Raw genomic sequence first — 12,078 nt, forward strand, 5'->3', positions numbered from 1 at the left:
AGGCTCCTGAGCTCAATTGCCCCAGTCTATGCAGGCTGGTGATGGAATAAAAAGAGAAGGACAGACACACTGGAATCCTTGGGCAAGGTGCTATTGATCAGGTGGATTCCCACCCTGTTTGGAGTCCTGCAGGAGGTGCACCTCATACAAGGCTCTCTCTGTTCCACCCCCACAGCCCTGCTGTGCTAAACTGCAGGAAAACATTCTCCTCATAAAACATTCTTGAATAATAATGTTGGTATTTGTTAAGCGCTTTCTATGTGCAGAGCACTGTTCTAAGCTCTGGGGGAGATACAGGGTCATCAGGTTGTCCCACATGAGGCTCACAGTCTTCATCCCCATTTTACAGATGAGGTAACTGAGGCACAGAGAAATGAAGTGACTTGCCCACAGTCACACAGCCGACAAGTAGCAGAGCCAGAATTCGAACCCATGATCTCTGACTCCCAAGTCCGGGCTCTTTCCACTGAGCCAAGCTGCTTCTCTTGAAACTTTGGGAGCACCAATCCAGCACCCAGAGATTTCCTGGAAGTTTTGCAATTAGTAGGACAGAATAGCCTCAGTGTACCCATCTGTGAAGTGGGGATGCAGCCTCCTCTGAGGTAGGGCAGGGGAAGGGATCGTTCAGGGAGAGTTTGAAAATTGGTCGTACCTGGCCCCAACCCGCCAAATGGCCCTTCCAAATGCTTTCCTTTCCCACCCATTCCAAGCCTGCCATGGAGGACAGAGGGCCACTCACCTGCTCCAACACTGCCACCCGGCTTCTCAGTTCCTGTACCTCATCCTTCATCACATCAGAGGCCCCTACTGGAGAGACCATGACATAGGGTGAGACAGAGACAGAGAAGAGGGAGACAAAGAGGTAAGGAGACACAGAGAGATATCAGGAGAGAAGGAGAGACAGAGAGAGAGCTTCTAAGTGAGTGAGACTAGGAGTGAGAAACCAGAGAACTCAGGCCCTAAAATGCAAAGGAAATGAAGAGCCAGCACTATTCTGGGCACTTCTCTGAGGACTTTGATCCCTGTTGCAAGCTTACCTGGATCGTTTAGACCAACTCTCCCCTCCCCAAATTTTCTATCTTGTTATCTGGGTTTCCCTCTTTCCCCCAAGCCCTGATTCCCCCTTCTACTGCCCCGGAGTTAACGGGACAGCTACGGCTGAGTCAATCCTGGCCATCGGGGGACCTCAAGGGGAGAGACTGACAGTGGCTCAGGGCAGCTGCAGGTGGCCGCCAGCCCAGAAGGGCTAATGTCGGGAGGGGGCACTTCCCCTGTCCCCTCTAGTACCCCCCCCCCCAAAACTGGAGGGGTATAACTCCCACAGGTGTATTTTTTCCCAGCACTTGTTACAGTGCTCTGCCCAAAATCAGTGCTTAGCGTGGCCTACTAGATAGAGGGCACGGGCCTGGGAGTCAGAAGGACCTGGGTTCTAATTCCAACTTTGCCGTTTGGCTGCTATGTGACCTTGGGCAAATCACTTCGCTTCTCTGGAACTCGGTTACTTCATCTATAAAATGGGGATTAAGACTGAGCCCCATGTGGAACAGGGACTGTGTCCAATCCAATTTACTTGTTTCTGTCCCAGTGCTTAGTATAGTGCCAGGCACATAGTAAGCACTTAATAAATGCCATAGTTATTATTATTATTAATAGTCTTCCTGGTACTATTGCTGCTACTTTTACTACTGCTGCCACTATTACTACTGCTTTCATTCATTCAATAGTATTGATTGAGCGCCTACTATGTGCAGAGCACTGTACTAAGCACTTGGAATGTACAATTCGGCAAATACTGCTTCTACTCTTACTGCTATTAATACTATTAGTCATTCATTCATTCCCATTTATTGAGTGCTTACTATGTGCAGAGCACTGTACTAAGTGCTTGGAGGGTACAATTCGGCAACAGATAGAGGCAATCCCTGCCCAACAACGGGCTCACAGTCTAGAAAGGGGAGACAGACCACAAAACAAGTAGTCAGCAATCAATACCATCAAGATAAATAGAATCATAGCTATATACGCATCATTAATAAAATAGAGTAATAAATAATTTATGCACATATACACAAGTGCTGTGCGGAGAGGAAGGGGGTAGAGCAGGGGGAGGGGAAGGGGGTAGAGCAGAGGGAGGGAGTAGGAGGAACGGGGAGGGCAGAGGGAAAGGGAGGGCTCAGTCTGCGAAGGCTTCTTGGAGGAGGGGAGCTCTCAGTAGGGTCCTGAAGAGGGGAAGACAGTTAGTTTGGCGGCCGTGAGGAGGGAGGACATTTCAGGTCAGCGGTAGGACATGGGCCAGGGGTCGACGGCGGGAGAGGCGAGATTGAGGGACGGTGAAGAGGTGAGCGGCAGCAGAGGAGCGGAGTGTAGGGGGTGGGCTGGAGAAGGAGAGAAGGGAGGTGAGGTAGGAGGGGGCAAGGGGATGGAGAGCTTTGAAGCCAAGAGGGAGGAGTTTATGCTTCTGCTCCTACTACTCCTGCTTCTGCTATTGCTGCTGCTACTACTACTACTACTACTCTACAATATCGCCAAGATCCGCCCTTTCCTCTCCTCTCCACCCAAACGGCTACCTTACTATTATGGGCTCTCGTTATATCCCGGCTAGACTACTGTGTCAGCCTTCTCTCTGACCTCCCTTCCTCCTCTCTCGCCCCGCTCCGGTCTATTCTTCACTCCGCTGCCCGGCTCATCTTCCTGCAGAAACGATCTGGGCATGTCACTCCCCTTCTTAAACAACTCCAGTGGTTGCCTATCGACCTCCGCTCCAATCAAAAACTCCTCACTCTAGGCTTCAAGGCTCTCCATCACCTTGCCCCTTCCTACCTCTCCTCCCTTCTCTCTTTCTACCGCCCACCCCGCACGCTCCGCTCCTCTGCCGCCCACCTCCTCACTGTCCCTCGGTCTCGCCTATCCCGCCGTCGACCCCTGGGTCACGTCCTCCCACGGTCCCGGAACGCCCTCCCTCCTCACCTCCGCCAAACTGATTCTCTTTCCCTCTTCAAAACCTTACTTAAAAATCACCTCCTCCAAGAGGCGTTCCCAGACTGAGCTCCTCTTCCCCCTCTACTCCCTCTGCCATCCCCCCTTTACCTCTCCGCAGCTAAAGCCTCATTTTCCCCTTTTCCCTCTGCTCCTCCACCTCTCCCTTCCCATCCCCACAGCACTGTACTCGTCCGCTCAACTGTAAATATTTTCGTTACCCTATTTATTTTGTTAATGAATTGTACATCGCCTTGATTCTATTTAGTTGCCATTGTTTTTACGAGATGTTCTTCCTCTTGACGCTGTTTATTGCCATTGTTCTCGTCTGTCCGTCTCCCCCGATTAGACTGTAAGCCTGTCAAACGGCAGGGACTGTCTCTATCTGTTGCCGACTTGTTCATCCCAAGCGCTTAGTACAGTGCTCTGCACATAGTAAGCGCTCAATAAATACTATTGAATGAATGAATGAATACTACTACTGCTGCTGCTTCTACTATAGTCAGCCAGCCCGAGGCCCAGAGTTCTAAGTCCCACCTCTGCCCCAACTCTGCACCTCCCTTGGCCCCTGGGGGAACTGAGCTTACTGGGTCTCCCCTCCACCCTCTCCTCTTTGGGCCTCCACAGTCCCAGGGACCTAGGCCCCAGCCTCCCCACACCCAGCATCCTCCGAACCCTGGCGATGAGAGGGTGGGTCCGGGCCCCGGTGCGTCTCCGGCGCTGCCAGTGCTGCCAGCCACGCATTATTACTCACGGTACGAGTTTGAAGCGTCACAGCGCGTACCAAAAGTAATAATGGGCAGTTGCCAGCTGTCACTGATGCTTCGTTCGGCTTCTGCGAGGGGAAGCTGGAGGAATCCCAAAGGCTGCCATTGACCGGAACTCCCCCCGGCCATTCTCTTCCTCTGTAAGACTGACCCTGACCCACAGGCTGCCCTGGGGAAGGGTCTAGCTCACTCTTCCTGGCTGAGGAACTGCTGCAAGGGGTCCTCTGGTTACCTGATGGGTGTCCCCCAGAGGTGGTGGGGGCAGGGCCACTGGGGCAAGGAGGAGGTTCCACGAACTGGCAGAGTTTCCCATCCATGGAAAGTCGGTAGCCTTCCCAGCAATCACAGCGGTAGCTCCCTACCACATTGACACAGCGCTGAGGGCAGCCGTGATGGTCTCCGGCGCACTCGTCCACATCTGGAACCGGTGGTGAGAGAGGGGTGAGGTGAGGTAATGGGAGGAGGAGTGGCTGGCCTTGGGGGCAAGGTGGAGGAGTCACTGGCAGAGAGTCACAGCAGACCAGGAAGGAGTAGAGACTCCTTGAGTTGGGGTGCTAGAAGTGCCCATCAGGTTTGATGCCCTTGTGCTATCCAGAAAGTCCAGAGCTCTGAACGGCAACTCCCAGAGCCTGAGCAGGTGTTGGCCAAGGGATAGTGAGGCTGGACGAGGTAGGAACGATTTCTACCTCATGGTCCCTGCCGTCAGGCAGGACCAGGACTCCCACGGATTCTGCAGGCCCTCGGTCCACCCATCCCGAGCCCGGCAGGGCAGCCTGGAGTTCCAAGGCTCTTACCGGTCTGGCAGGTGTCCCCTTGCCACCCCATGGGGCAGTTACATCTTCCGGGTCTTGCACAGTGCCCTCCATTTTGACAAGGCAGGTGACAAATTGCTGCAATCAAGAGGAGATTCATTATTCATTCAGTCGTATTTATTGAGCACTTAGTGTGTGTGCAAAGCTCTGTACTAAGTGCTTGGGAGAGCACAATCTAATAATAACTGGAGCTTGCCACAGCGAGCTTGCTGGAGATACCAATTACTATCCTGGGGGGCTCTTGCTGTTGGCCGAGGGGCACGGAAGGGAGGGAGCAGGAGGATCCTCCTGGGACTGGAGGAAAGAAGCACTGTTGTCTCCACTGGCCTGGAAATCAGACAACTACCAAGGGTCGGGAAGCAAATCCAGGCCCAGCTACTCATTGGACCCTCTGCTTTTCTGGTCTCAAGGGTGGAACCTGCTGCCTCTGCAAACCTGGGGTTTTTCAATTAACCAATCAATCAAAAGTATCTATTGAACGGCTACTCTATGCAGAGTACTGTAATAAACCCTTGGGAGAGTTCAGTAGATGAAGAAGACCCTATGCCTGCCTGCAAGGAGCTTATAATTTAATAGAGGAGGCAAACATAGTAATTTGCAGGCTGTAGGAAGAAGTGAACAAATAGTAGAGTATATAAAGGGAAATGTACAAAAGTACAACTGAGTATAAAAATGCAGAGGCATTACAACATGGGAGAAGGAGACTTAATTGGGGAAAATTCTCTGAAGAAGGTAGGGATTTCAAATGGTCTTCAAAGGTTAGCAGAACTGTGATCTGGTGGACCTAAAGACGCAAGGAGATCCAGGCAGGAAGGAATATGTGAGCATGAGGACAGAGGCGGGAGAGATGTGAACAAGACCCAATGTGAAGGTGGGCCTGGGACAAACACCGTGAGAGAACTGAGATATTGTAGGAGAAGACAGTGGATAGATAAGTAGGATCGAGGTGGTGAAATGTTTTAAAGCCAGTGGTCAGGATTTAGAGTTTGATGAGAAGAGGAATGGGCAATCACTGAAGGTTTTTGAATAAAAGGGAGATGAAGGTAAGATCATGTTTTTAAAAAATGTGGTAAAATAGGGGTTAATCAATCAAAGGCATTAATTGAGTGCTCACTATGCACAAAGCACTGTATTAAGCATTTGGTAGAGTACAATACAACAGAGTTAGCAGACACATTCCCTGCCCACCAACATGCTTACAGTCTAGAGGGGGGATAGACATTAAAACAGCAAGCCACTGTGTCCAACTTGATTAACATTTAGTTCACTGCCTGGCATATAATAAGTGCTTAACAAATAACATAAAAAAAGATGCTCTGAACAGCAGAGTGAAATACAGTCTGAAAAAGGGAAAGACTTGGAGGTAGGGAGGACAGTGGGGAGGCTGATACAGAAGTCAAGTTGGGATATGACAAGTTCCCAGCGTAGTGCTTAGACCAGCATGCTGGCAGATTGGACCAAGGAATGTGAAGGAAAAACCTGTAAAATTTAGTGACAGACAATATGTGAGTTGAAAAAGAAGTCTTGGATGATGCCAAGGCTGTGGGGCTTTGGAGTCAGGTAGGTTAGTATTATAAACTGGATTGGGGAAGTTCAGGGGAGAAAAAATTTGGTTGGAAAGATGAGGAGTTCAGTTTTGGACATGTTGAGCTAGAGGACTGGAGGGGCAGCCAGGTGGTGATGGTAGAAGGCAGGGGCAGATATGAGATTACAGATGGAGAGAGAGGCTGAGGGAGGGGTGAATAAAGGGTGCACCAAATCCAAGTGCAAGAGTGACACAGAAGAGGGTGAGAGAAGAGGAAATGAGGGTCTAGTCAGGGACGGCCTCTTGGAGATGTGTCTTTAATAAGACTTTGAAGGTGGGGAGAGTGATCGTCCGATGAATAAGAAGAGGGAGGATGTAGGAGAGAAGTCGATGGCAAGACATCCCCCCTCGCTCACTCGCCTCCCCCCAGCAGCAAAATCAGCAGCCCACCCTCATCTTACCTCTAGTACAGCTGAAGGGGGTACTGCTGCTCCTTCTCCAGCCAGGGCAGCAAGAGAACAGTGGCTGGGAGAGTTTCTTGGAGGCTTGGCGGTAAGCCGTTCTGTAGGTCGTTCTGCGGCAAGGTTTCCGAAGATGGTTAAAGGGGAGGAGGAAAGATAAATCCCAATGAACTGGTGCTCTGTAATCGCCCCTCATCTTTCCCTCCCACTCCCCCAGCTCCTGATGACAGGCTGGCAATCTCTCAGAAGTGGTTTGAAGCTCTTAAACCATGAAGCTTCAGATCTGTAAAATGGGGATTGAGCCCGTGAGCCCCACATGCGACAGGGACTATGTCCAACCTAAATAGCTTGTAACTACCCTAGGGTTTAGTACAGTGCCTGGCACATAGTAAGTGCTTAACCAATGCCATAATAATAATAATAATGCCTGAATCAGCAGCACTGCAGCCTTCTGGAGGGTTCCCAGGGCTTAAGAGCCTTCTGAACCATGGAGCCTGCTGGGACTAGGAAGGTTCCCTGGGAACAAGGGTGGGAATGGGCAGGTGAGACCCCCTTCCTGGTTCCCTGGGCCCTGCTCACCCGAGCAGGAAGCCAAGCTGGCCAAGCCGTGCTGTGGGCTCCGGTCGCCACCCTGTGCCTTCATGGCATCCCTCGGCCAACGACTTGCTGGCTGGGAGTCGAGTGAGGATAAAGGTACCACATCTTCACAGGGGAGCAGGTTTTCTCTGCAGCTGGGAGGCTACCTCTCTGGGGAGCCCCAGGGCAGTCCTCAATCTCCACCCTGGCTCAGCCCTCCCCTCCATTTGCTGGAAGAGTTTGGGCTGGCTCTAAGCTGGGAGCAGGCGGGAAGCTCAGCAACTACCGCTGACTGACTGCTAAGTTCCAAACTGGATAACTATCTGATTGACTGTCTGTATGGCTGGCTGCCTGTCAGTGTATCTGTCTGTCAGGCTAAATGACTGGCTGTCTGCCTGGCTGTCTGGCTAGCAGACTAGATGACTGGCTGTCTGGTTGGCTGTCTAGTTGGCTGGCTGGCTGACTGGCTGGCCAACTGTCCTTCATTCATTCATTCATTCAATTGTATTTATTGAGTGCTTACTGTGTGCAAAGCATTGTACTAAGCACTTGGCAGAGTACAATACAATAAATGGACACATTTTCTGTCCACAGTGAGCTTACAGTTTAGAGGGGAGACAGTCACTATGACTAAGTAAATAAATACTAAATAAATTACATCTGTGTACACAAGTGCTGTGGGGCTGGGAGCTGGGGATGAATAATGGGATCAAAGGACAGAGAGACCAGTTATCTGTCTGAGGGATTGTCTGACAACTTTCTGGGGCAGGCAGGAAAGGGAGTGATCCTCACCTGTAGGTGCTGCAGGCCCTGTGGCCCTCGCAGGTGGTGAGGTAGGGCTGGTAGACAGGCTGTTTGTAGGACTCGGTGAAGGGGACCGTGGCCCATCGCGTGGCTACAGAGCACATCCTGCGGCTGAGCAGAGGGAACCAGCTCAGACAGAAGCCCGGGAGCAACACAGATCCCTCACAACCACCAACGGGGGTGGGGGGTGGGGTGGGGAGCACCCAACCCAGCCCCGAAGTTCCCAAAACCATTTAACCTTTGAAGGAAATGGGGAGGGAAGGAGGAAGCAGGTATGAAGTTCCCCATATTTCACTTCGATCTTACAGCAAGATCACTTAGATCATATTTCATTTAGAAGCGGTATGGCACTGTGGATAGAGCATGGGCCTGGGAGTCAGAAGGTCATGGGTTCTAATCTCAGCTCTGCCACTTCTCTGCTTTGTGATATTGGGCAAGTCACTTCCCTTCTTTATATTTCAGTTCCCTCTTCTGTAAAATGGGGATTAAGACTGTGAGCTCCCGTGTGGGAACTATGCCCAAGCTGATTAGCTACCCTAGAGTTTAGTACAGTATAGCACATACTAAGCACTAAATAAATACCATCATTATCATTATCATCATCATCATCTGGGGACTCAAGGAACACTAATAATAATAATAATAACAATAATAGTTTAAACTCATCCTGGGTCAAGCATTGGGTAGATACAAGATAATCAGATTGGACACCATCCCTGTCTCACATGGACCTCACAGTCTGCAGAGTAATGAGAGTGTAGTGTGGCCTAGTGGGTAGACCATGAGCCTTGGAGTCAGAATGAGTTGGATTCTAGTGCAGCTCTGCCACCTGTCTGCTGTGTTACTTTGGGCAAGTCACTCCATTTCTCGGTATCTCAATTACCTCATCTGTAAAACGGGGATTAAGATTGTGAGTCCCATGTGGGAAATGGACTGTGTCCATCCTGATTAGCTCCTATCTACCCCAGTGCTTAGTCTAGAGCCTGGCACATAAGTACTTAACAAATACCAAAAAAAAAAAGTATTGAACCCCCATTTTACAGAATAGGAAGCTTAGGCAAAAAGAAGCTAAGTGACTTGACCAAGTTCTACTAACAGGCAAGTGGGAGAGCCTGAATTAGAAGCCAGGTCCTTTGACTCCTAAACCCATGTTCTTTCCACTAGACCACATTGCTTCTTCCTAATTCTGATGCTGGCTCTGCCCTAATTTCTCTACTTGTGAAATGGGGAGAAAGACATGAACATGCCTTGCTGGGGATGTTGGGAGTAAATAATTCAAATGACACACTTGCAGTGTCTTTTCCCAATTCTGATATCGAGTAAAGGGGACTATTGCAGAGCTTTCTGTTTGGGATTTTCTCTTCAAACATTTGCAGTTTTCATCCCTTAGACACCTGCCACCTGGCCAGCAGTGAGATCCGTTCTCCTTCTAACAGGGAAGTCTCCACTAAGCTCTGCTAAGGCTGAACTGAGGCTTGCAAATCCTTTCCTCCACCAATGCCTCCTATTCCTCCAGAACCGAGAAAGTTACCCAGTAGGCCTGATTTCATGGGGGTGAAGTGGAAGGCAGGTGGGAAGGGGGGAATCTGGATTTTTGAGGGGAGGAGCCAACCTGGACTATTTTAGACAGGTGTTTGTGTGTGTGTGTGAGAGAGAGTGTATTAGGATGTGTATGGAGAGAGAAACAGAGCAAGAGAGAGAGATACATGGGACATTTTCTTCTTATTTGAAAAATGAGAATAAAATATCTATTCTCTCCCCACCACACCTTAGACAATGAGTCCTGGTTAAGGCAGAGACCATATTTTATCTGATTATTCTGTATCTACCCAGGTTTAGTAGAGTGCTTGGCACATAGTAAAGAAGTTAATAAAGGCCATTATCATCATTATTACAAGGGTGTGTATGTGAGAGAAAGCAGGGGGAGCGAGAGAGAAGAATACACCCACACATCCTCCATCTCAGACAGTGGGTGAAGAACCACAGTTCACATCTGATAGGGTGGTGACTCTCCTTCCATGTCTAACCAGGATCAGTCAGTGGGAAGCTGATGGACTAACCTGCCCTTCCTGCCCCCTGTGCCCTCCAGAGACAGACCCCTCCCAGGTGGGTGGAGGCCCAGCCCCTGGCCTAGAGCCCTTGGGGCAGACTTACCCCGGACGGGAGAAGTGCTCTGTGCCTGTGACAGTCAGGATGAAGGCCCATCCGGTGAGAAGGCAGCCGATCCCCCACATGGCCTGACTGCCGCTGCTGCCACCAGGATCCCCTCTCCGGCTGAGCAGTGCTGCTTGGGAGGAGAGCAGCTTGCTGCAGGTCCTACCACATGGCCCCGCTCACCAAAGTGACCTGAAAGCAGAGAGACCTCACCATCAGGGGCCGTTTCTCAGTGCAAATCCCTTGTATTTGAACTCTACAAGGCCATCATTTTGTCTTTCGGGGTGACCCCAGAGCTGCCCGCTACCCTTGCCTTCCCAGCAGCACTGGCCCGAGCCCCAGCTGTCTGGCTCTTGATGCACTGCTCCAGCTCCGGCCCCCAACCCAGAGCAGCCCCTAGGTTGCTCAGAGCTCAAACCCAGCATGTGGGTAGCTTTACAAATATGCCCCTAGAGACTGAGGAACTATGGATAGTTCAGAAAATCCAGACACCCCAGTCCTGGGGCATCCCTGTCTCCCAGGGCTGTCAGAGGAAAGGAGCCTGAGGACCAGCCCATAGGGCCGCCCGGGCCACCTGGGGACAGGAAGGAGCCAGTTCCATCCTCCACTAGCCACACATCTCCAGCCTCCTGACCACTCACTGTTAGCCCTGAAGCAGTGAGCTTACCCCCTCCACCAACACCCGTGGCTTAGTGGAAAGAGCACGGGCTTAGGAGTCAAAGGTCGTGGGTTCTAATCCAGACTCTGCCATTTATCAGCTGTGTGACTTTGGGCAAGTCACTTAACTTCTCTGTGCCCCAGTTACCTCATCTGGAAAATGGGGATTAAGACTGTGAGTCCCACGTGGGGCAACCTGATTACCTTGTATCTACCCAAGCGCTTAGAACAGCACATAGTAAGCGTTTAACAAATACCATCATCATTATTATTATTATTACACCTCTGGACCACCACCCAAGGCACACAGCTCCCAACCATAAACCAGGAGGCAGGATGGAAGCTAAGAAGAGTGAATCAGCTCAAAAGCCAGAGTGAACATCCAGAATCCTCCCTGCTCCCCTTCCCAGTTCCTTCCTCCTCCCAGAAAATAAAATCTCCATTTCACCACTGGCCTATCAGCTCTGAGGAGCCCCAGACTCCCCCAACCACCCTCTGCCCCGCCACATACACATAATAATGTTGGTATTTGTTAAGTGCTTACTATGTGCAGAGCACTGTTCTAAGCGCTGGGGGAGACACGGGGGAATCAGGTTGTCCCACATGGGGCTCACAGTCTTAATCCCCATTTTACAGATGAGGTAACTGAGGCCCAGAGAAGTTAAGTGACTTGCCCACAGTCACACAGCTGACAAGTGGCAGAGCTGGGATTCGAACTCATGACCTCTGACTCCAAAGCCCATGCTCTTTCCACTGAGCCACGCTGCTTCTCTTGATACAAAGCCACAGCACAGACCAAGGGGCAAGCACAAGTCCTCAAGCAAAAGTCATCTAAAAAGTTCAAGAAGATGTAATCGAGAGTCCTTTTTTTGGCTGAGGGAATCGATGGGATAGTTGAGATGACTCTGGCTTGGCTGACCATTGTCTGACTGGGGCAAACTGGCAGAATCTGCAGTCTGCAGACTGCAAAGCTGCCTGCCTCTTCTGCAGTGAAATATTGAAATTGGCTCTCTCTTTCCCCTGGTTCTAGGAAAACCGCCCCATACAAAGCAGCTGGGAATGTGACACATTACCACAAAGCTAAAAGCACTAGACGGGGAATAAAGCGGAATTAATTTCAGCAAGATGGGGCAAAGTAAACGTGTTCCAGCTCCAGTGAATCAATTAATAATTCTAAATTAAAGGAAAAGTTGACCTCCAGGAGGTGAAAGCTTCAGGGAAGTGAAGGTGCAGGGATGTGTGTGAGGACTGACCACAGAAAAGCAGTGTAGCCTATTGGATGGAGCATGAGCCTGGGGGTCAAAAGGACCTGGACTCTAATCCCGGCTCTGACACGTGTCTGCTGT

The 12,078-nt window shown here is 50.6% G+C and overlaps 1 protein-coding gene and 1 non-coding gene across 8 annotated transcripts in view; both read right to left on the reverse strand.

Moving 5' to 3' along the window:
* Positions 1-12,078, reverse strand: part of EGFL7 (EGF like domain multiple 7) — a 41,365-nt gene that overhangs the window by 7,374 nt on the left and 21,913 nt on the right. For 6 of the 7 annotated variants that reach the window (XM_029063351.2, XM_029063350.2, XM_029063353.2 and 3 more), the window contains 6 exons: positions 10,076-10,267; positions 7,910-8,032; positions 6,542-6,654; positions 4,538-4,633; positions 3,976-4,161; positions 740-807 (listed from right to left, as the gene is read on the reverse strand). In XM_029063351.2, coding sequence (XP_028919184.1) covers positions 740-807; positions 3,976-4,161; positions 4,538-4,633; positions 6,542-6,654; positions 7,910-8,032; positions 10,076-10,155 — 666 coding nt within the window. In that variant the 5' untranslated portion in view covers positions 10,156-10,267. The remainder of the gene's footprint in view (positions 1-739; positions 808-3,975; positions 4,162-4,537; positions 4,634-6,541; positions 6,655-7,909; positions 8,033-10,075; positions 10,268-12,078) is intronic. The other variant, XM_039911785.1, reaches the window with a different exon arrangement.
* MIR126 (microRNA mir-126) lies at positions 3,693-3,802 on the reverse strand. The gene has a single exon (NR_034818.1). It is a non-coding gene; the product is annotated as a microRNA mir-126 (primary transcript).

Source organism: Ornithorhynchus anatinus, chromosome 4 (assembly GCF_004115215.2).
Source record: "Ornithorhynchus anatinus isolate Pmale09 chromosome 4, mOrnAna1.pri.v4, whole genome shotgun sequence".
In the NCBI taxonomy this organism is placed as follows: domain Eukaryota; kingdom Metazoa; phylum Chordata; class Mammalia; order Monotremata; family Ornithorhynchidae; genus Ornithorhynchus; species Ornithorhynchus anatinus.